Raw genomic sequence first — 23,985 nt, 5'->3', positions numbered from 1 at the left:
ACTTATTCTTCAAAAGGCTAGAAGATAAATATTTAAGGCTTCAAAGGACACATTATGGTCTCCACCTCAACTATTCAACTCTGCTGTCCTTATAAGAAATACTTAGACAAGTAAATTAGTGAGGGCTTTCCCATTCTAATAAAACTTAATTTATGAGTTCCCCTCATGGCTCAGCAGTTAACAAAACTGACTAGCACCCATGAGGATGTGGGTTTGATCCCTGGCCTCGATCAGTAGGTTAAGGATCTGGCGTTGTTGTGAGCTATGGTGTTGGTCAAAGTCAAGGCTCAGATCCCAAGTTGCTGTGGCTCTGGCCTGGGCCAGTGGCTACAGCTCTGATTGGACCCCTAGACTGGGAACCTCCATATGCCATGGGTGTGGTCCTAAAAAGACAAAAAAAAAAAAAACAACTTTCTTAATGAGCCATTGTGATTTGAATTTCATATAATTTTGACATATCACAAAATCTTTTTTTTTTTCAATGATTTAAAAATGTAAAAGAGAGGCATTCCTGTTGTGGTTCAGTGGGTTAAGAACCCAACTAATATCCATGAGGATGCTGTTTCAGTCCCTGGCCTTGCTCAGTGGGTTAAAGGATCTGGCGTTACTGCGAGCCGTGGTATAGGTCAAAGACTCGATTCAGATCTGGTATTGCTGTAGCTATAGTTGTGGCTAGCATAGGCTGGAAGCTGCAGCTCTGATTCATCCCTTAGCCTGGGAACTTCCATGTGTCAAAGGTGTGGCCCTAAAAAGACAAAAAAAAAAGTAAAAGAAAAAAACAGGTGGTCAGTGGATTTGGCCCATAGGCCCTAGTTTGGCTCCTGCTCTAGAGTAGTCTTCTGAATAAAAACAATAGAGCTGGACACAGATTTGTTGAATGAATGAATGAGTAGACCCTTGTGTTGTCAGAGTGGGTAATCACAACAGCTTGCCTGCCGATTATGGGTAAAGGTAGAGAATAATGCATCTGGTAGATGAAGATGAATTATAAGTGGTTTAGAACCTAAACTCCATGTGGTGCTAGATGACCATGGGCTAAGGTGATGGTTTGGGACATTAAAATGTCTTAAGTTCCCTTTCCCTTCTCTTTCCTTAAATAAGCAAGTCTAGTATTTTTCTCTAAGTCTCAGTTGCTTCTTTTTTCTCCAGTGTAAATTGCACCTTTATTTGCTATTGTTTTACCAGCCTTAGTTATGATGCAAAGAGAATGCATAGTACTTACCCACTGGGCTTGTTTTCTTTTCTTGTATTAACTTCCTGTATCATGACACTTGATGGTGGTAACTTATTCACACCTATAAAGCAAACAAACAAAAAAATGCAATTTAACTTTAGGTTTCAGTGTTTACTTAGCAGGTAAAGTTGCTATACTGATGTTTATCTTTTATTTCTAGTCTCCAACTAGTCATCTGTTCTTCTGGCAGAAATGTAAGCAGCTTAAGTGGATGGCTAGTATGCTTCTGGTAATAATGCCACCAGCTGAAGAGATAAGCATCAGTTCATCTGACTACTTATTTGATTTGACAGAACCTTACTTGACTGGCTTGACTAAATTTTGTCATTCAATTGATTGAACTTTTAAATTTTAATTGAACCAGTTGATTCAGCCAAAATAACAGGTAGACACAGCTGATATTTTTTGGCCTGTGATTTATCTTTTGTGCTGGTAATGGCACAAATTCATTATGATAGTGTAAGTCATTGAACAATCAATGGATTTGCTTTTAAAACTTCTGTTGTTTTAGATGACAGGAGCCTGAGGAGGTCTCAAAATTTCCAGTATCCAAAATAACAGCAAACTGAAACCATACATTCTGCTATTTTTCAAGCATTTACCTTTCAGGACCCGAACAGCCCACCGAGCTTGTGTATCCCCTGTGGGTAGTAAGGAGCCCAAGGGTTTGATGAGGCCAATAACAGCCAGAGTTGGCTTCTGCAGATGTGCAGGGAAGATGTACTTGTATAGTGATGCCTGGCCATCTTCAACCTTCACTACACTCTCATCAAGGAAGGGGAAAGCAAAGGTGTATCCAGTGGCAAAGACAATGATATCAATGGGCTCTTCCTCTGGGGAGCTGTTAAATACCACGGAGTTTTCCTTCACCTCCTTTATACTTGGCTTGATGAGCACTTTCCCAGTGATGATACGGCCTGGGAGCTCATCATTCAGCACAGGCTCTCTTAGTTGTATCCTACACAAAAACATGGATAGGAAGAGATCTGCCAGTGACCAATGCAGCCAGCCCTCCCTCCTCCTTCCCCTCCCCTCTTCATTCTGCAGGAGGTGCCAGTCTTGGGAGAAGTTTCCTATGTGGGAGTGGATTCATGAATGACCAAGAAGGATGATGAAATATGCTTACCATTTACTAGCGTTTAGAAGCCTGAGGAGAAAGAGGTCAGAGCTTTCTCTAGCTCTTGCTTCTCCTGCTAAAATTTAGCATTCAGTTCTCACTGTCATTTTAGAGACAGCTGAATGCTGAAGGACTACATTGGAAACCAGGGACTTCTATATCTGCTGAGAGCTGTTGGAAACTCTCTCCTCCTAGGAATCAACTTTACAAGGGAAATGTGTGTGTTTAAAAGGAACAATGTTGGAGTTATCTTTTTCTGGCTATGTCTTTGGAATCACCAAACACTTTGCAAGATAACTTTGAGGAAGCCAAGCCATTTTTGGCTTATGGCAAATGCACAGAAAGAGACAATGTGGTAAATGGAAGGAGCACTGGAGCAGGAGGTAGTAAAGGCGGCTTTGTGTCCAAGTGTTTATACTTAACAGAGCTTGGAAAGTCATTTGGTCCCTATAAGCTTTCTTTCACCCAACTGGAAAATAGGGGTGCTAACACTTGTCATTCTTAGTTCATTGAGTATGATGAAGGACATATGGAATAGTACATACATAAGAACTTTGAAAATGATAAGGGGAGTTCCTCTGTGCCTCAGTGGGTTAAAGACCTGGTAGCAGCTCATTGTAACAGCTCAGGTCGATGCCGTGGTATGGGTTCAGTCCCTGGCCTAGGAACTTCCATGTGCCATGGGCACAGCTAAAAAGAAAAGGAAAAAGAAAATGATGATAAAGAATTTGCTCAATCTGGAGAGAAGAGATTACAATTCCTCAGGCTCCTTTTACATTTTCTAGGGTTTTATGGGATTAAATAAAATTCCTTATAGTCCCACTAGCTGCTGTTCAGGCTAGCTACAACTTATGGTATAAAGAGCTCTGGTGAAAAAAGAGTCAAGCCCCTAAGTAGCCGGGGTTAGGAAGTAAAAGAGAGTAGGTAAGAGAAAATGGAGTTCCCATCGTGGCTCACTAATTAATGAATCCACCTAGGAACCATGAGGTTGCAGGTTCAATCCCTGGCCTTGCTCAGTGTTAGGGATCCGGTGTTGCCGTGAGTTGTGGTGTAGGTTGCAGACACAGCTCAGATCCCCGCATTGCTGTGGCTCTGGCGTAGGCTGGCAGCTACGGCTCTGATTAGACCCCTAGCCTGGGAACCTCCATATGCCATGGGAGCGGCCCAAGAAATGGCAAAAAGACAAAAAGACAAAAAAAAAAAAAAAAAGAGAGATAAGGGTGGGGGGTGAGACAAGAGCAGGAATAGGAGAGCATGGGGAGAGGAACTTATATGATAGAAGGATGAAGAGAACAAGAGGAGACAGATACATGTAGGAAGGGGGCTGCCTGCCATCACTGGTGGCTTTGGTGCCACCTAATCCATGCTGATTCAGAGTGGAATTTGGAGGAAGGTCAGACAGGACCTCTAGGCTGTGCTGCCACTGTGGTAATGGAATGTCATTGTACAGACTCAACAAACGAGGAAGTAAAACCTTTGGGTTCTTGTTAATGGGATAGGCTATGAGTTGTAACTGAAAGGAAAGACTAAAGTCAAAATTATCTTGACAAAGGGAAGAAGGCACTGCCCTGAAAGAGATGGTGAAGGGGCAACTATAGGATATAGTTTTTCCCACACAGGCAGAAGAGTCATAGACAGATCATTCTCTTTTGATTGTTTCTGCTGAGGTTCACACAACATGCCAAGGTCACAGGGCCCACTTACAACTAAATGAGCCTGGGAAAGTGTCTGAAATTCCCTAACCCTTACTATACCCCCCCAAGAAAGGATGATTATACTATATACTTTAAAGGGTTGTTGACAAGGTGAATACATAATTTCACATACTGAGCTCCCAAAAACAGCTATTATGATTAAGCTGAATAAATTTGTAGAAAGTTTTCCTTCACATTCAGTAATGTTGTCATGTTATGACCTGCCTGGGGATTCCACTGGAAGGATCGACTCTCCTTCTTCCTCAGAGCCCTTGGCAGATACTCCATAGTTACCTGTCTTCGGGTATTAAGCCATAATTTGCATGATTGAACCAGCTGTTCATCTTTTTTGCTATCAACCAATTCACAATTGGAGTTGGGAGAGAATTTCTGAACATGTTCTGAAATCGTGTCATGAACACCATGTCCCATGGGTACCCTGAGTCAAAGACACGGCTGATCACCCATGCTCCTCCAGTGGTGCTGAGGAACACCTGGAAGCAATCAAACAGGTCACTCAGTTTGACACAGCAAACAGGGCTGGGTCTGTCAGAGATTCAAGAAGTTTCATCAAATGAAAGGCACCAAAAAATTGACTACCCTCAAATACATCCCTTACAAGACAGTTTTTGATTTTTGAACTCACTTCTCTTGGGATAATGGTTTGAGTATCTAGAGTATTAGAACATGGAGTTAGGATCCTCAACCCTGCACAGTGGGTCTGGCATAGGTCACAGTTTTGGTCAGATTCAGTTCCTGGCCTGGGAACTTCCATATGCCATGCGTGCGGCCATTAAAAAAATGCCAGTGGGAGTTCCCATTGTGGCTCAGTGGAAATGAATCTGACTAGTATCCATGAGGATGCAGGTTCAATCCCTGGCCTCGCTCGGTGGGTCGGGTATCTGGTGTTGCTGTGGCTGTGGTATAGGCCAGCAGCTGCAGCTCCAATTTGACCCCTAGCCTGGGGCCTCACCAGGCTGCACCCCTAGCCTGGGAACTTCCATGTGGTACAGGTGCGGCCCCCAAAATGCAAAATAATAATTGTTGGAATTAACAACAATAAAAATTTTTAGAATTTAACATTGTTACAGTAAATTTCAGCAACAAACAAAAGTATTTTTGGCAGATTTTTTTTTAAATTATCTGGCTATTGAATTTATTAGCAGACTGAGTTTACGAAGATAATAATGTTTTGGTCCCTGTACAATAAGGAGTTGTCTGTATAACTGTTTAAAAACTGAAAAATTTAGTCAACCAATCTGTAGCTTTGCAGACACAAAACAACTGACTTAATACATGATTTTCTCCTAACAAACTGGGGCGTGGTGGCCACAGCTGCAGTACACAGTTTGATTGACTTTATAAATGAGGGAGCAGTATAGTGGCCAGAACTATGAGCTTATCAGTGATTCTGACATATTCTCACCTGCCCCTCTTTGTCATGATGCATTTTGGTAGATATGAATTATGTCCTGAAACAAGGGTAGTCTCTTTAGGAATGATAAGATGTGTGCCAAAGTATGTTTTCAGAGTGAAGAAATTTCCTATGGGTGAAGAAGAAATAGAAAGAATACTTACCCACATGAGGTGGTCATCATGGATGGGCATGTGTTAATTTTTGCTTCAGAATCTCCTTTCCCTTCCTTCAGGGTTTACTACACCAAATTGCCAAGTCTCTCCAAATCAATCAAGGATTCATCAATCAATCAATCAATCAATCATTGAGTCTTTTTGAAAGTTCCAGAAGGGAACACACTCTCAATTATTTTTCTTCATAGCTATTTCACTCTTGCAATTAATGATCTAATTACTTATACTTACTTACTTGACATCTGTTTTCGCCATGACTACGTGCTCTATGATAGTGGGGATCTTGTTTGATTGTTCTGTTCTCCAGGGTACAGACCCTGGCACAACATTTGGTATAATGGAAGTCAACAACTAATATTGATTTGTTGGCTGAATGGCTCTCAATGAGTTTATGGCATAGTTGGAAAGAAAATATTTACTATAAAAGGTAATTAATAATACTAAGAATTAAAAAGTGCTGAGGAGTGTAAATTACAATTATTACATAAATTCATACTACTGAGAGATCATTTTGTGTTGGGTTGTGGCAGCTGGGAATGTAAGTGTAAATTGTAATAAAAAAGAAGGGGGCATGCAGAAGGGAGGGGTATGGTTTGAACAAAGGGGAAAATAGAGATTTGACAGTTGGAAAGGGCACAGAGTAGACCTGTCAGACTGCAGTTGATGATCATGTGGGGAGAAAAGTGGGGGATAAAGTTAAAATGGCAGATTTGGACCAGATTACGGAGAATTCTACAATGCAGTGCTAATACACTGGCAATTTATGATTTTCTTTTAAGGTAAGGTGGGCTTAGTTTTTTAACATGGGTGTTTTAATGAGAGCAGGATTTTTGGAGGACTTTTTGCTGGTAGTTGGGATCTGGATGGATTGTTGGGTGGCGGAGGATGGGCTGGGGTGGGAGTGCCACCCTCACAGGATGGACACGAGGTAGAATCAGGAGCAGAAGCTTTGAATCAAGAGACTCAGATTTGAAGAGTCTAGTGCTATGCCTTTTGGCAGTTTACTTAACCTTTCTAAGTCTCAGTTTCTTCATCTGTAGACAAGGATACTAGCAGTACTTATTTCATGGCTTGTATTGAGGATTGGTTGAAGTAAGGCAGTGAAGCATTTAGTGCAGTGCTTGGCACAGAGTAAGCAAACTCCAATAAATATTAACTATATCATTATTTTTAGAAGGACAATGCAGCAGCCTCAATGCAAGATAGTATGGACTGATGATGTTGATGGCAATTAATAAGGAAAGAAAGGAGAAACTAAGAGAACATAGCAAAGAAAATTTCCAGAATTTTCTGACCTGTGGGACTAATAAGAAACAGATGTCTCCTGTAGCTCTTTTTGACTGGGAAAATGACAAAAATAGGAAGTCAGGGAAGTTGGATTTGGAGGAAAAATGACACCTTGAATTCACAGTAACATTTATGAAGATTCAAGAAAAAAATACCTAAAAATAGCTGTTTTGTGTATGTGTGTTTTCGGATTTTTTTCCTTTTGTCATTTATCATGGTGTCAAATATTGTTTGCCTGAGGCATGTGTCTTAAACCTCTTCTCTAAGTAACACCAAGAAAGATACCTTTTTTGCCAGGTGGCTGGCCTCCACAGCAATGTCTGTGCCCGAATTTCCCATTCCAACCACAAGAACACTCTTGTCCTTAAATATATCTGGATGTTTATACTGTCGGCTATGGAAATACTGGCCTTTAAAAGTATTTATGCCTACAGAAAAAAAAAAAAAAAAGAAGTCAGAGAATTTATAAGACCAGTGAATCAAACATATGTAATATTTAATTAATAACATCTCTTTGACTGATGATTTAGTTTTTTTTTTTTTTTTTCCCACTGTACAGCAAGGGGGTCAGGTTATCCTTACATGTATACATTACAATTATATTTTTTCCCCCACTCTTTCTTCTGTTGCAACATGAGTATCTAGACAAAGTTCTCAATGCTATTCAGCAGGATCTCCTTTTAAATCTATTCTAAGTTGTGTCTGATAATCTCAAGCTCCTGATCCCTCCCACTCCCTCCCCCTCCCATCAGGCAGCCACAAGTCTCTTCTCCAAGTCCATGATTTTCTTTTCTGAGGAGTTGTTTTAATAGCAGACTCAATTTAAGAAAATCTGAAATATTGGAGTACCTGTCGTGGCTCGGTGGTTAACGAACCCCACTAGTAACCATGAGGTTGTGAGTTTGATCCCTGGCCTCGCTCAGTGGGTTAAAGATCCCGTGTTGCTGTGAGCCGTGGTGTGGATTACAGATGCGACTTGGATCACGCATTGCTGTGGCTGTGGTGTAGGCCGGGCGGCTGCAGCTCTGATTGGACCCCTAGCCTGGGAACCTCCATAAGCTGTGGGTGTGGGCCTAGAAAAGAGATTAAAAAAAAAAAAAAAAAAAAAGGCAGAGAAAAAAAGAAAAAAAAATACCAAAAAAATAAAACCTAACCACAAACTAGATCATTTAGAATTTAATAATTTTGCAACCAAGTTCAAATATTAACTCTGCCCAGGGACCCGATATGGATCAAAGAACTGTTAAGAAGGGAGAGCTAGATGGGCTTAATGAAAACCATAAAATTATTCCTGAACATGTGACTATCTCAAATTTCCTCTGGATCAGGCTGTTTTGAATCACAAATGAACAAAAATGAGAATCTGTGGCTGAGTCTTCTATGAGACTAAAGTTTCCCCACTTATATTACAGGAGGACAGAGCAAAAACTTTTATTATTATCAGTTGCATTAGTAAACACAGCCAAATGTACATGGTATCTGAATTAATAAAATTAGTTATCTTGAGAAGTTATATATTTTTTTCATCTGTAGTAACACTTTTTTTTTTTTTTTTTTGCTAAGACTTTTGGGACTACCTTCTTTGGAATTGCCTCCAGAACTCATAGTATGTACTTTTGTATAACTTTAATGAATTTAAATTTTTGTAATATTTAACAACTACACTGGGGAGAATGTACAGACCAGGCAAGTCTACTGTGGGGCAGAGAAGGAGATGGTGAGATTGAGAGGACACCATTTCAAGCCTAAGGTCATAAAATTTTAGGGCACAAAGTCTCCTTAATAATAATTTAGCCACAAATTTTAAATGACCAATGGGTAGTAAATGGTAAGATGGATATTGAGAAGAATTCCAAGCCCTATAGAACTCTATTTCTTTGATCTGTGCTGTGTGTTGTTGGTTAAGGTGGTCCAAAGCCTTCAATTTCTAGGAAGGAAAACAGAAGCTTAGAAAGGTTAAGTGGAAAGCCCAAGATTATATAGCTTGTTAACTGTATAGCCGCAAATCTATACCTCCTGGGTCGCAAGCTCATCCTATTTGAACGGAATATATTGGCTCTGCTGCTTTTAGGATATGCTTTATGCTAATCTGACCTGACTTGAGTTACATCTGGGGGCGGTGGGGGGGAAGGCAGATCCAGAACCATTGATGCTGCAAGAGTTTGTTGTAGAATAAATTACTGGTCACTCCAGGTCATATGTAGGCTGAGATTCCTCCTTTGAACCCCTATAAAATTCTTTTCATGCCTTTCATTCAGGCTATGTGTTTTATTATCCACCTCTGTGCTCCAGCACCTTGTGCTATACTGTAACCGCAGTGTACCCTCCATGTCAGGACATTTTCTGGATTCCTCTAGTGATTCTGTAGCAGGCACTCCTTCCTGGGAGTTTGGAGTAGCTTGCCTGCTCATGGATTTTCTGTGGTAGAAAGAGTTCATTGTTGAATATGTTTAAGCAGAGGCTTGAAGAGAGGATGTTGAAGAGTTTCCTGCACCGGGAAGAAGACTGGACTGCTTTCCAATGCAATGATTCTATTCTGTGGCAGTTTGCAGGATATGCTTTATCTTAACTTGACCTGAATTTGTCTCAGTGCAGACAAAGGATCATAGGAGGTACATTAATTTACTGCGAGCCGAGCCTTGGGATCCATACAGATCATATTTAGATGATTCTGAGAAAGATTTCCTATAGTTTTAACTTTGGGAATCCTTTACTGAAAATGAAATAAACAAAACCATTGAATTTTCTATTCCCTCTGAGTTGTAACCCAGTTGAAATTTGACACAGATTACCATGAATCATGGTTGTAAAATTCAGATAAAGAAACTGAGGCACAGGTGTTCCCTGGTGGCCCAGCAGTTAAGGTTCTGACATTTTCACTGCAGTGTTTTGGGTCACTGTTGTGGCACAGGTTCAATTCCTGGCCTGTGTCTACATGCCATGGACACAGCCAAAAAAAGAGAAATGAAACAGACTCAAAGGTGTCTTAACTTGCCCCCGAAAACTTATGTCCCTGCTGACTATTAACCTAGTGCCATAGACCTCTGATCTAGCTGATTGCTATGACTCACAAAAACAAAACAAACAAAAATCAAGTTACTTTTTCCTTTACTCACTGATGAACTTTTGGGGCCTCTAAACTCACCTTTGGCAATGCGCTTTTGCTGAGGCCAGCAAGTCGTCTAGGCCTCATGTCTTAGAGGACTTTCTGAGTGCTACCAGTCACTTAAGGAGGAACATTGAACTTCAATGAAGCATAAAACTTTTTAGTAGTTATTCATTCTACTTTTTGGTAGTCATAGATTTTTTGAAGCAAATGAAAACCAAAAACTGGCCAGATAAAGCTGGTTAGGGGGAAAAAAACCCCTCTTACTTCACAATTTTAACTATTTAATGGAGGGATCAATAGGAATTTATTTATAGACCAATCCAGTATCAGGATGGCTCTCATGAAATTGGTCAGTTGCAGAAAAGGCAATACCTGGGAAGGAGTCCAATGGCAAATATGGGTTAGTAAGAAAACCAGTGCAGACCATGACAGCATCAAAGACGGCTGACTCTTGCTTTCCTTCACACAGAGTGACTACATCCCATTGACCGGTGGTATTAAAATCTTCATGTTTTGTTACACTGCAGACTTTAGTCTGAAAAATGAATCACAGACATGGTTAATAGTTTTCAAAGTTTTCAGTAAGGGCTTGCTGGCTAACATGTTAATAGAAACAGCAAAAGTTCTAGAGCACAGATTAAACATTATTAAGAAACAACACCATAGAAATCAAATTGGGCTATCAGATTAATCATCATAATTTCATGGATGAAAGAAACCTAAATTGAGAGTTATAGAGGGGTATTTAAGAGAGGTGATGAAATCCAATAATTTTAAGTGATTTACTCTAATTCTCACAGTAAATGGTAGAAAGAACCAAAATTATAACCCAGGACTTCTGATTTGTTTTTCCACTCTTTTTCTGTTATGTGTAATTTTCATAGATTTGTCTCTTTTACAACAGATCCTTTAATAGAAGCATGGGTAATATATAGTTGAAAATATAAATTTGGCCTTGAGTATCTTAGTTTATGAAAGGTGTTATAGAATACGTTGTTGAAATTTTCCCAGATCTAGAGAGCTATTGAAAAGTGTTAACTTTACGGCTGAATGTGTTGGGGATTGTCCAGATTTCAAATACAGTTGATCCTTGAACAACATAGGTTTAAACTGCATGGATCCACTTATACATGGATTTTTTTTTTTTTTAAATAGTAAGTGTTACAGAACAAGAGGTTTTGTAGTTACATGGATCTGTAGATGTGGAACTGTGGATATGGAAGCACCTGGGATATGGAGAAAATGGAAATTGAAATTTTCCACTGCACAGAGTTGGTGCTCCTAAACCCCCATGTCATTCAGGGTCAACTGTAGTCTATTTTTTGTTCTCATTGAGGACATGTATGTCCATGGGTACTAGGTTCTGATTCAGAAAATATATAAAATAAATCTACAAATCAAACTTAAAAATATTAGTGTTCCCTGGTGGCTCAGCAGGTTGAGGCTCTGGGGTTGTCAGGGCTGTGGCTCTGATTACTGCCATGGCACAGGTTTAATCCCTGGACCAAGAACTTCTGCATGCCACAGCCATGGCCAAAAAACAAAGCAAAACAAAAACATAAATGAACCACTAACAAAGAGACTTTGCTGCCTTGCTTTCTTTTTTCAGTTTTTAAAGAAGACAAGACTTCTCGAGTCCTTCCTAATGGTTCACTATTTGGTTCATAGTATTTGAAGTTCTTGTTGACTTCTACATTTGTATTAGCAATTGTTTGTTTTTTTGTTTGTTTATTTATTTATTTATTTATGTCTTTTTGCCTTTTCTAGGGCTGCTCCCGTGGCATATGGAGGTTCCCAGGCTAGGGGTCTAATCGGAGCTGTAGCTGCTGGCCTACGCCAGAGCCACAGCAACTTGGGATACGAGCTGTGTCTGCGAACTACACCACAGCTCATGGCAACGCCAGATCCTTAACCCACTGAGCAAGGCCAGGGATTGAAACTGCAACATCATGGTTCCTACTCAGATTCGTTAACCACTGAGCCACGATGGGAACTCTAGCAATTGCCTTTTTAAAATATAAATTTTCAGCTAATTAAAAAACATTTCAAAATAAAATTTATTTTTATCTTTAAAATAATGTGTTCATGATTGAAAATTTTGAAGGCATGGAGAAGAAGGCAAAAAAACAAAACCTCTCATAGACAACTGATTGTGTGTACTTAAAATTTTGGAGAACATCTAGTTTTTGTGTTTTTTTAAACATCATTTTAAAACAGGCTTGGAAAGCACGTAGTAGAGGAAATGATTCAAATTCAGAAATTTTGAATTCCACTATTTATCTATTTTTGTGGATTATATCCATTGACTGTGGTAGTATTTTATATTATTCTGTCCCTTGGAAAACTGGAGGTTAGTACATTTTGACATCTTCACCCCCTCCCCTCTCCATCCTCAACTCTACTTTTGGCAACTATCAATCTGTTCTATATTTCTATGAGTTTGTTTATTGTTTTCATTCTGCATACAGGTAAGATCATACAGAATTTGTCTTTATCTGCCTGATTTACTTCTAGCATAATACTCTCAAGGTTCATTCATGTGTTTGCAAGTGACAGAATTTTCTTCTTTACTGTGGCTAAATTATTATCCCATTGTGTACATCTCTCTCTCTCTCACACACACACATTTTATTTATCCATTTACTCATCATTGGACACTTAAGTGGTTTCCATGGCTTGGCCATTGTAAACAATGCTCCTATGAACAGGGAAGTGAAGATAACTCTTCAAAATATTCACTTCATTCTGATCAGGAGTACTTTTAAGGTTGCGAATATGAATCTTACATGGTACCCGTTTTGGTCAATCTTTCCATTCATGTTACTTTCTCTGGGAAGGGAGGTTGGTATGGTCTATGAGAAGAACAATATCAAAGATTTTTCTATTCCCAAGGATATCTAGAAAAGATTCCTTTGAAGAATTATATTCACTTGTGTATAAGCCAATGCATACATCCATTCCTATAAAGGCACAGTAAAAATAGGGTACCCGGGGGGTTTGGGATGGAAATGCTCTAAAATTGGTTTGTGATGATCATTGTACAACTATAAATGTAATACAATTCACTGAGTAAAAATAAATAAATATACAAATAAATAAATAAAAATAGGCTAACCAGGAGCTGGTAGGAAGTTCTTAGGGTCCCTGTGTACAGGAATTTGGTTCAAACTGAAAATGTGTTCTGACGTTTTAAAGGTACATTGGATACTTGGATGTAAGAAGTGCAAACTAAACTTTATACATGTGAATCCTTAGACAAAATATCCATTTTCACCTCCAGATTTATTTAGAGTGATTATAAGTACAAGGGGGGAGAGGAATCCAACCAGATGTCAGATGTCATCAATTTTGCCAGTTTATTATCTCATCTACAGAGTCTGGGGTAGATTACAGAGAAATAATAGAAAAGAGTATGAAATACTTCCTGATTTATTGATGTTTTGTGTCTTTCTTACCTTGAATTGAATGCACTTCAGAAGGTTGAACTGGTTTGCATACATTCTGAGATATTCCAGGAAGTGAGAATTTGGCACATAGTTTGGGTAATCTTCTGGGAATGGAAAGTCTGGGTAACAAGACATCTCCTTGCAGCTGTTGGAAACCACAGACTTGTAGAGGCTGGCTCTGCCTTCTTCAACATGTTCCTGTACAAACAATGCATGTACATGAGCATGTATGCACATGTGTACACACACATGAAAAGAATATTCATTTTTAGGCATTTCAAAACCTTGACTAAGATTAAAGTGGCTCAGACGATTTATATATGCTAACTGCTACTTTCTAATGGGATTTGCTGTCCTGTACTTACTTGAGAGATGAGAAGTATCAGATCCCACTATGAATATTATGATTAGAACTACGGGGAGTTCCTGCTGTGGCTCAGCAGTTACGAACCCAACTAGTATCCATGAGGATGCAGGTTAGATCCCTGGCCTCGCTCAGTGGGTTAAGGATCCTGTGTTGCTGTGGCTGTGGTGTAGGCTGTCAGCTACAGCTTCAATTTGACCCCCAGCCTGGGAACTTTGTATGCTGCAGGAGTAGCCCTAAAAAGACAGACAGACAGAAAGAAAGAGAGAAAGAAAAAAAGAAAGAAAGAAAGAAACTATAATGTTATTTATCATGTGCAAATACATAAACCTGGGATAAACTCACCTGTCCAGATTCACACAGCATCACTGCAAAATACAGGAGGATATGGAAATACACCAGAGCCAGGAAGTAGTATCTACATGATGAATGGTTGCTAGGTTCTTTGGTTTCATGAGTTATTGTTGAAAGGATTATAGAGAAAGGCAGTTTAGATTACAAAGGGTTTTGTATCTGAAGTTAAGGAATTGGGTTTCATAGAAAGGTAATGGCAGTCTTCCAGATGTCTTAACTAGGAAGTGATTCGTATTAAATTTTGGAATGATAATTCTGGTTCTACAAAATATATGAATTGAGAGATCTGGCAAGGAAGGAATGGAGGCTAGTTAAGACCCTGAAACTCAAATCCATGTGACTGCCAGTGATGGCCTGAGCAAAGGCAGAGGCAGTTGAAACTGAGAGAGATGGGATTTGTGAGATGGCAGTAAAGTAGAATACATAGGATTATGAAACTGGTTGGGTTTAGGGTTTAGGAGAGAATGTAGATCAAAGGTTTCCAGATTGGACAACCATGAGCATGGCAAAACACTAACCAACTTCCCACCTCAGTTTTGACTTGAATAACTAGCAAATAGCAATATCTGTGACAACTACTGCAAGGTTAAATAGTAGGCAGTTTTCATTATTCATTTAGGTATATACATCGCCTCTGTCTCTTAGATGCATTATGAATTGTTCTAATTTCAATGGGAAGGTCCTTGGTATTTTAATATCATTTGCCATCTTGGATATGTATAGTTCTTTTTTCCTGGTGAAACAATAATTATTTTATTTGTGTGAACAAGTAGAAACATGAGCATGAACCTCACATTTTGAGAGGACTTACTTTATTCCCTCAAAAGATATGAATCTAGATCCATGAAATGTGTAGTGATAACAGAATAAAGCATATCTTGTAAACATATTTTTGTAGTTTGAATTAATGATACCAATCTCATCAACTGATGAGTTCCCCGTATCTTGCTTATCTGTGACCTCACAGCTGACAATCTCATTTATCTGGAATAAATCCAGAAATTAGAATCTAAATGGCATCTGAGGAAGATGGCTATTTACATCTTGATCTTTTATTCTGTAGAAAGATCTAAAGCAGTGCTACGCAAAGTTGTAATCTGCAGAACCAGAGAGGAACTGTTTGTTATCAGTCCTGTTTCCCAGGACCCTAGTAATTTGGTTTTTATCTATTTTTAAAGCTGACTTCATGTTCTGTGAAGTGGGCTGAAATGACTTGTTAATTGGGTACTATTTTACTTTGGCTACTGTTGGGTCATCTTATTTCTCATCCTTTTGATATCCTATCACAGCTCTCACAGTGTCCTTCTCTTTTTTGCTTAATTCTCTACACCCATTCTCTATACACAGTCCTTCATCCTCCACAGATGCCACATTTTCCTGAAAGAACTGAGACTTCTGGCGTGTGTGCTCCTGCATCTTCTTCCCCTCGCCTCACTATTTGTCCTTTGTGCTCACTTTTCCTTCCCCTCCTATCTCTGAAGAAGATGTGCCTTATCCACCTTTCTAAGGTAAAAGCTTCCACTTGGGCCTGCAATTCCACTCCTTCCTTTTTCTGCTAGGATCTTGTCTAAGTTTGGGCTTATGCATTTAGTCATTTCCTAATCATCCAGTTATTTTCTCTTTACCTATAAACATAAATGGGTCTTCCTATCATGCAAACAAAACAAATACAACAATAATAACAACAGAAAAACATTTTAGTTCAGCTCATTATCCATTGCTTTCTAAATTGAATATGAATCCCTTGCCCAAATACTCAGCCCCTGTCCTTCCCTTCCATGATTTCTCTTACACGTACCACATACACCATAAGCTATTTTTACTTTCTGAGCCTGCTTTGTCTTTATGGTTTCCTCCCTGGTATCTCCCACTCAATCTCATTTGCCTGTTGAAATTCTTCAGAGTCAGTCCATCACATACCATCTCCTCCATGAAGCCTTCCTTGTCTTCCCTCAAGAGGATATGATTCTGGCCTCATTTAAACACTCATAGAACTGTCTCTGACTTGCAAAATCCTGCCCTTTTTCCATCAGCCTGATAGTGCCCTCAGGCAGGATGAGTGTTTCTCATTTTTGTGTCCCTCATAGCACTTTGTGCATAGATGTTTGACCTGCCGATTACACTGCCAGTGGGGCACAGCTAGATCTAAAACTCGTTTCTCTCAAATCCTTTTTTTTTTTATTACTCAAATGAATTTATCACATCTGTAGTTGTATAATGATCATAACAATCTAATTTCACAGGATTTCCATCCCACAGCCCAAGTACATCCTCATTTCTCTCGATTCTGAGGTCAATATTTTTTTATGTTAATAACTAGGTATCTGTGATTTATAGAAGGAGCATTTTTGTCTGGTATCCAAAGGTCTCTAGGCTCACTTTTCGTTTTGACTGAGATCACATTAACAAAAAACTCTGCTCATTGTCCCTCTACTCTGGCAGCTTTATCTTGCAAGCCTGCTCTCAACTCTGATGGATTAGTAGTGCTTCTCTGGAGCACTGTGTTAAGAAGGATTCTGAGGCTCATTAGGTGAAGGGCATCCTGCTTGATTAGCAATGATGTCAATGGACATAGACATAGAAATAGAGGCTAGAGTTACAGCATACATGTAGGGTTTCTGCTGTCCTTTTGGAATGCATGGGAATAGATCTTCTGTTTTCTCTAGGCCCCTTGGGAGGTCTCTGTGCATCAGTGGTCACATTTGGTGGTTGGACACATTTCAATTTTGCATCTCTGCTTGCTTAAGTTTTAAATCTTGTATTTCTTTGTTCAGTGTTTGCTGTAAATTATCAGTCTTTGCCTCCAGTTTATTTCTAATGTCTGGCAACATCTTCAGCATCATAGTCTAAAGTCTTTTTTCCTGGAGGCCAATAGTCTCCAGATCACTTAGTTGTTTTTCTGGGTTTTTTTCTTGTTCCCTAATCTGAGTTATAGTTATCTGCCTTTTCATTTTTATAAGTTTTTGGTGTGGTGTCCTTTTTGCAGACAATAGAGTTGTAGCTTCTCTTACTTCTGATGTCTGCCCCCCTTATGGCTGAAGTTGGTACTGGGGCTTTCTGTAGGCTTCCAGATGGGAGGAACTGGTGCCTGCCCATTGGTAGGTGGGGCTGATTCCTATCCCTCTGGTGGGGGGGCTTTGCCTCTGGGTGAGATCAGAGGTAGCTGTGTGCCTTGGGGGGTCTTTAGGCAGCCTATTTACCGATAGGTGGGGCCAGATTTTCCAAAAATGGCCACCTCTAGAGGAATACATGCTGATGAATATTCCTGAGAGATTTGTCTCCAATGTTCTTTCCCCACAAGAGCCACAGAGATCCTCCAAGAACTGCAGTCAGGCCTGACCCAGATTCCTATGAAGTCTCTGCTTTGCCCTGGGACTCAGTGCATATGAAAGCCTGTTTACACCTTTCAAGAATGGGGTCTCCATTTCCCCCAGTCCCATGGAGCTCCTGTGCACAACCCCACTGGCCTTCAATGCCAGATGCTTTGGGGGCTCTCTCCCAATGCCAGATCCCCAGGCATGGAGACTTGACGTGGGGCTCAGAACTCTCACTCCTGGTAGGTGAGTCTCTGTGATACAGTTACTTTCTAGTCTGTGGCCCTCCCACCCTGAAGGTATGGGGTTGCTTATATCACCTAATCGCCCCTCCTACCTCTTGATGTGGCCTCCTCTTTGTCTTCTGGAGTAGGATATCTTTTTGAAAGTTTCCAGTCCATTTGGTTGAAGGTTGTTCAGCATTTGGTTTTATTTATTTGTTTATTTTTTTATGAGAGAAGGCAATTTCTAGTCCTTCTATTCTGCCATCTTAATCCTGTCTCCAGTTGGACACATCAAGATATACAGTTCTTCTTTATGTGAGTCAAGTGGTCTATACTGGGAGAACTATGACGAAATTAGCAACCTTGGCCTCTCTGGAACTTTGTTTGCTGAGTTAGAAAATAATTACATTGTGCTTGTTCCAATGAGACTGGGATATCTGACACCTTGCTCCTTTTCACTCTTCCTGGCATCTTTCTCTTTAGCACATGTAAAGCTCATGGGAAATGTTCTTGCTCTCCAGAGAAAGAGGGAAAATAGGAGGCTTGGAGGGATCTGATGCCAACAACTCCCTGGCTGTGGAGCTCATAGGGTTTCACTGACCTCCAGCAGGGCCCCTGTGGTTCCCCTGGGCTCCAGGCCAGTCAAGAATGAGCTTTATAATTGCCTCTCCTCCTTCGGCACCTCTTTCCCCTCTTCAATCCAGAATGTAGCTGAAATTTGAGAATACTACTTTTTTTTTTCTTTTTTTTCCCCTCAGGCAACACTCAGCTCTAAACTCACTTTCTTTCTTTTTGATTGTCCCAAACTCACTTCTTTCCTTCTCATTGTTCTTTACATGGGTTGGAATTGTCTGGGCAGAAAGACCCTTAGTATAGAATTCATTCTACACTGAGTCCTATGTCACTTTACTCACAATATGGCAAGGCTGGTAAAAGAAGCAGGTATAAGCAGCTTTGTTTTGCAGGCAGAGGCTGAAATTCCTGTGCTGTGTTTATAACTTTACCCCCAACGCTGCAGTCTCTTGCTTGCTTCAGGCTCCATGATTCTGCTCCTATCCCCCTTGTCCTGGCCTCTCCTGCCTGTCCCAGCCACTCCATTCCACCCTTTGCAGACATCTTTCTTCCTCTTCGCTCTGGATGATGTTTGCAAGGCAGCTGATGCACTTCATGCCCAAATTCAGGCTGCAGCCTGATTCTTTTTTTTAAATTTATCTTTTAGGTTCTTTCTGGACACACCCTTTCCCCCTCCCCCATTCAGCAGATGGTCCTAGCCTCTCCCTATAGGTGCCATCCCTTGTGGAAGAAATTTAATATCTACTTGTGCTGATCAAGCCATTTTCCAACAACAAACTTTTCCAGACATACGAAAAAGTTATTGAAGCCCTACTTACAGTGAATCTCCACAGCCCCCCAAGGTCATCGCTCCTCTCAAAGCAGGTGGGCTCCAGCCCTTCCTCCAGGCAGCACTTGATGGAGGCCAGGCCACTGACCCCAGCTCCCACAATTGCAACTCGCTTGGCCATGTTCTTCTGTATGGGGAAAATGAAGCAGAACCTTTTATTCTTAAGTGAAAGCCCCACCCAATCCTTGGCTGCTCCAGCAAACCAGAAAAACAAATTTGATAGATTAAGGGATTTGCTCTATTTAAACATTCTCTACTGGTTTCTGATGTTGTGAGTGGGAGAAGAGAAATGTTCAGGAAGCTGGTTTAACCCTGTGCTTGGTATGTTACCACCCTCTCACTTGGAGCTAGCGTTAAATGATAGTACAGTTGCTGTCAAGAGTGTAGCTTTTGGCAGAGTGGCCGAAACCAGATCCTTTAGTGGAGGGTTTTAGTGCTGGACTGTGCAATTGCCGCCAGCCTTCCTCCACTAACTCTAGAGTGGAATAGACCAGAAGAAGACCAGGAAAGGGTCACCTTGTCAAACATGAATCTTTATAAACATATGAAACTAATGCTCAGATTGGTGTGATAATGTGGCACAAGGCTGCACAGCAGCTGATGGAGTGGCGTTGGGATGAGGAGCCAAACCACTCTGTCACCACAAGTGCCCCTATAGCACTGCCTTGGGTGAGTCCCAGTCCCTGGCATACTTCCAGGGCCCTGGCTGTGCTGCCCATCCTCTTCCTATCTGCTGCAGTGGGTGGTCACCAGTGGAAGAGGGTGCGTGGAAAATCATCCATCCTCTCCCCATTGGATACTGATTCACCTCCAGGGAGCAAGGAACGGTCACCATTGGCACAGGTGAAGGATTGTCTGGCCCCAGGCCATGAGTTAGCAAGAACTTGTATGAAAGCTGAGAAGCAATGTAGTGTGTTGGTTGAACAACCAAGCTCTGCACCAGATTGCCTAGGTTAAAGCTCAGTTCTTCCAGTTACTGCTCTGTGATCTTAGGCAAATTATTTAACCCTTCTGTGCATAATAAAAAAATGGAGAAAATAGTAGTGGTTTCCCTGTATTATTAGTATTATTATTAATTTTTAGGGCCGCACCTGTGGCATATGTAAGTTCCAAGGCGAGGGGTCAAATCGGAGCTACAGCTGCCAGCCTATACCACAGCCACAGCAACACCAGATCTGAGCCTCATATATGACCTGTACCACAGCTTGCAGCACCGCAGATTCTTAACCTACTGAGTGAGGCCAGGAATCAAACTTGCATCCTCATGGATACTAGTCCGGTACGTAACCAGCTAAGCCGCAATGGGGAACTTCTCCTTGCAGTGTTTTGTAAGAATCAAATGAGTTAACACCTGACAGTTGGCTTGGAAATGCTCCTGGCACATAGAAAATTCTCAATAAATAGAAGCCATTGCAACCATAAAAACATTTCCCCAAATTAGCTTCCCATCAATGAGCCTCTGTTTTTTGTTTTGTTTTGTTTTGTTTTGCTGCACCTGAGGCATATGGAAGTTCCCAGATCAGGGATTGAATCTGAACTGCAACTGTGACCTGCACCACAGCTGTGGCAAGGCTGGATCCTTAACCCACTGTGCCGGGCTGGGGATCAAACCCAAGCCTCCACAGCAACCCGAGCTGCTGCAGAGACAACACCAGATCCTTAACCCACTGCACCACAGTGGGAACTCCAAAGAGCCTCTGTTCTTTTAATTTCTACAGCATTTTAGTCAATACACACATATTTAACACCACATCTTGTAATTTTAAGTGCTGTTCCCAAATATTTTTTAGGTCACAATTTTCTTTCCTCCAGTTAGTAAATTTTTAAAGTACAGAATGGATGCAAGAAGCACCCCAAAGACATTGTTTTCCTGAACATTTGCTTTTTATTGTTTTATAGTTAGCTCTCTCCATGAAAATGAATATACATTCTTTGTTTTTCAGGATTGGGAAACAGAGAAATAGTTCAACTGCTTTGTTCCCTGCTGTGGCCCCAGTGTCTAGGGCTGCACTTGGAACATAATGTAGGTGATGCTCAAAATCCATAAATATTTCTGAAAGGAGATGAAAAGGCCCATTTTTTTCAGGTGTCATGTAAAATGTTATAGAGCTTATTGCTTCCCTGTGGCAACTGGATCTGATTTACTAGGGAAAAGCTAGTAGATACCCTCTGGGGGATGTCAAGCTCTCGATTCAGACGGAATTGACTTGGGCTCACTTTTCCAAAGAGGATAATTATGGACTCTTACTCCAAAGGCCTGATGCAGTTCTGTAAATATTTACCTTTAAACAGTTAAAGAATCATCATGAGCAGAAAGATTAGAATTACAGCTAATCGTGGAATTGAAGATGGTATGCAGAGGTAAATTTTAAGTCAATATAAACACTTTCCAGCTTTTCCAGCTCTGATATTTATTTTGTTCAGGCAGAGTCAGTATGATGATTTTTTTGGAGATATCATAAGTAGGAAATTAATAGGTTATATAGAGGATGGAATCAAATGCTTGATAGGGTCCTATCAAGCCAGATTCTAAGATTAATTCTCTGATTAATTTAACCTTCAAACACTCAATGAGGGGCTTCTATGTTGCTAAGCCCTGGGCAAGATACTGAAAGTAAAAGATGAATAAGGCATGATGCCTTCCTTATGATAGGAGAAGTGGGATTTGAAAATAAATACAAAATTCTGTGTCAAGTTCTAACTTGATATGTCTCATGTATATACTGCCATAAGTGCATGAAGAAAGAGGTGCTAATTCTGACTTTAGGGTGGTAGGAAGGTAACACAGAGGAATACTATTTACTCCAGGTTTTAAAGGATGAAAAGAACTCCAGTGGTCAGAGGAACAAAGGAGGTGTACTGCTAAGAAAGGGAGCAGTGAGAGTAAGGGTCAGAGATGGTTCTGAGAAGCATCATGACTGCCTGACTTCACAAAGGGCTTGCTTCTCTCTCTCTCTTTCTCTCTCTTTTTTTTTTTTTTTTTGCTTTTTTTAGGGCTGCACTTTTGGGATATTGGAAGTTCCCAGGCTAGGGGTCCAGTTGGAGCTACAGCCGCTGGCCTACACCACATCCACAGCAACTTGGGATCCAAGCTGTGTCTGCAACCTGCACCACAGCTCATGGCAACACCAGATCCTTAACCCACTGAGTGAGGCCAGGGATCAAACCTGCATCCTCATGGATCCTAGTCGGGTTAGTTAACCATCAAGCCATGAAGGGAACTCCCAGAGCTTGCTTTTCTCTGGATGCTGCAGGAAAGAGCGTGTTCCTCACACAAAGGCACTGCATTACACTATTGATTCATTGGATCACATGTTAGTCTTTCTGGATAAGGCTATATGTTTCCCTAAAATAGGCCATTTCCTTTGACTTCTTTCTTATTTTCTCACAGCTTCTAGTTGTACGCTTGGTCTGTACTAGTAGTTGCATAAATATTTGGCAATGGGTTGATTTCCTGATGGGTAAAATGAATTAATTTATCACCTTATATCTTTTTAATTAAAACAAGAATGGAGCAAATATCTCCTGGGAGCTAATATCCTGGGTCAGAGATTATTTCCTCAAAATGACTTTCTATCCAATGTACAATAAGTCAAAATCCCCTACCCAGGTCACCAGTGTCTCAGTGTGGGCCAGATGCAGCCGGCCTTCTGTGAACAATTAACATCCCTGGGGCTTTTCAAAGGACAGTAGGAAAGTTACCAGTTAGAGACCTGAGTCTGTAGTCCAGTGTTGGCTAACTGCTAGCAGTAGGACATTACACAAGAGATTTGTTTCTGTATCTCAGTTTCCTGCTCTCTGAAATAAAGCTAGAAGTAGAACCTGTTGTAAGAATGAATCAACTAATGCATAAAAATCATTTAGCACAGCACCTGGGACATTCTCATCTCCGAAAAGATGTTGCTATGTTATTTTCATATCTTCAGCAGAGTTTTTAATCTGATATTTTTGTGGCTATCTGCCTTGACAATTTTGGGTTTATTTATTTGGAATCAGAGTCATAGGGTCAACTAGAAATAGATATCTAAAGGTTGTCTTCTAGCAAGTGAAGGAAATGAGTAGGGAAATATAGGAATGATAGTGAGAGGAAGGGAAAGAAAAAAAGAAAAAAATAGGCTCCAAACTCATCCTTAAGGATTTTCTCTTTCTTTCTTTAAGTTTTTGTTTCAAACCTGCTTGATGTGTCACAAACACAAACAGGAGAATACATGAGCATATAAGCACTCAGGGTAGATGCTGCCTTCACATGATGATAAAAAGGAATGCTTCTGACCACTCATTCAAGTATTGATAATTATACCCAAGTGATTGAAAATTAATAAATGCTTTTTAGAAAAAGTGTCATTTGCTTTTTTATTTATTTTAGCTAAAAATCATTTCCAGTCAGTGACTACTATACTTTTAGACAGAGTGATTGATAACATAGCAGGAAATTTAATTAGGGTGAAAAGTACACTAATGACACTGGTTATTAGAGTACTATTTCCTATGCTAATGCAAAACTAATATTAAAAATTCTATTGCTCCTTATGTGACTATTCACTAAAAATGTGGCTACTCCTTTGTTGGAGGTTTGAAAAGCAATTATCATTACTATTATTTTAATGAAGATAGTCTCCTCAAAGCTGACTAAATATGAAAGAAATAAGAAATAAAAGTAAAAAAAAAAAGACTACATTGGCAAAGTGTCACTGGATGAAACTGAATTTATAAAAAAAATCAAACAAATAACTTAAGCAACACAGAATTGCTAAATGAGTTGGGAAATCACTGTCGCTTACATCAAAGTTACCAATTTTAAACTATAGGATTATGAACTATAATTCTTTTCCTAGGCATATTAATTAATT

The 23,985-nt window shown here is 40.2% G+C and overlaps 1 protein-coding gene across 5 annotated transcripts in view; it reads right to left on the bottom strand.

The window, feature by feature from the left end:
- FMO1 (flavin containing dimethylaniline monoxygenase 1) overlaps positions 1-23,985 on the bottom strand; it is a 28,297-nt gene that overhangs the window by 1,927 nt on the left and 2,385 nt on the right. For 2 of the 5 annotated variants that reach the window (XM_005656645.4, NM_214064.1), the window contains 7 exon segments: positions 19,125-19,262; positions 13,487-13,675; positions 10,404-10,566; positions 7,208-7,350; positions 4,340-4,539; positions 1,837-2,192; positions 1,223-1,295 (listed from right to left, as the gene is read on the bottom strand). In XM_005656645.4, the coding sequence (XP_005656702.1) occupies positions 1,223-1,295; positions 1,837-2,192; positions 4,340-4,539; positions 7,208-7,350; positions 10,404-10,566; positions 13,487-13,675; positions 19,125-19,256 (1,256 nt within the window). In that variant the 5' untranslated portion in view covers positions 19,257-19,262. 5 annotated transcript variants of the gene reach the window in all.

Source organism: Sus scrofa, chromosome 9 (assembly GCF_054392235.1).
Source record: "Sus scrofa isolate SSC_HxYL_T2T_F1_AM1 chromosome 9, Sscrofa_HxYL_maternal_Yorkshire_Landrace_v2.0, whole genome shotgun sequence".
Lineage (NCBI taxonomy): Eukaryota > Metazoa > Chordata > Mammalia > Artiodactyla > Suidae > Sus > Sus scrofa.
The sequence above is the reverse complement of the archived record's forward strand: the minus strand, read 5'-3'. Positions and strand labels throughout refer to the sequence as shown.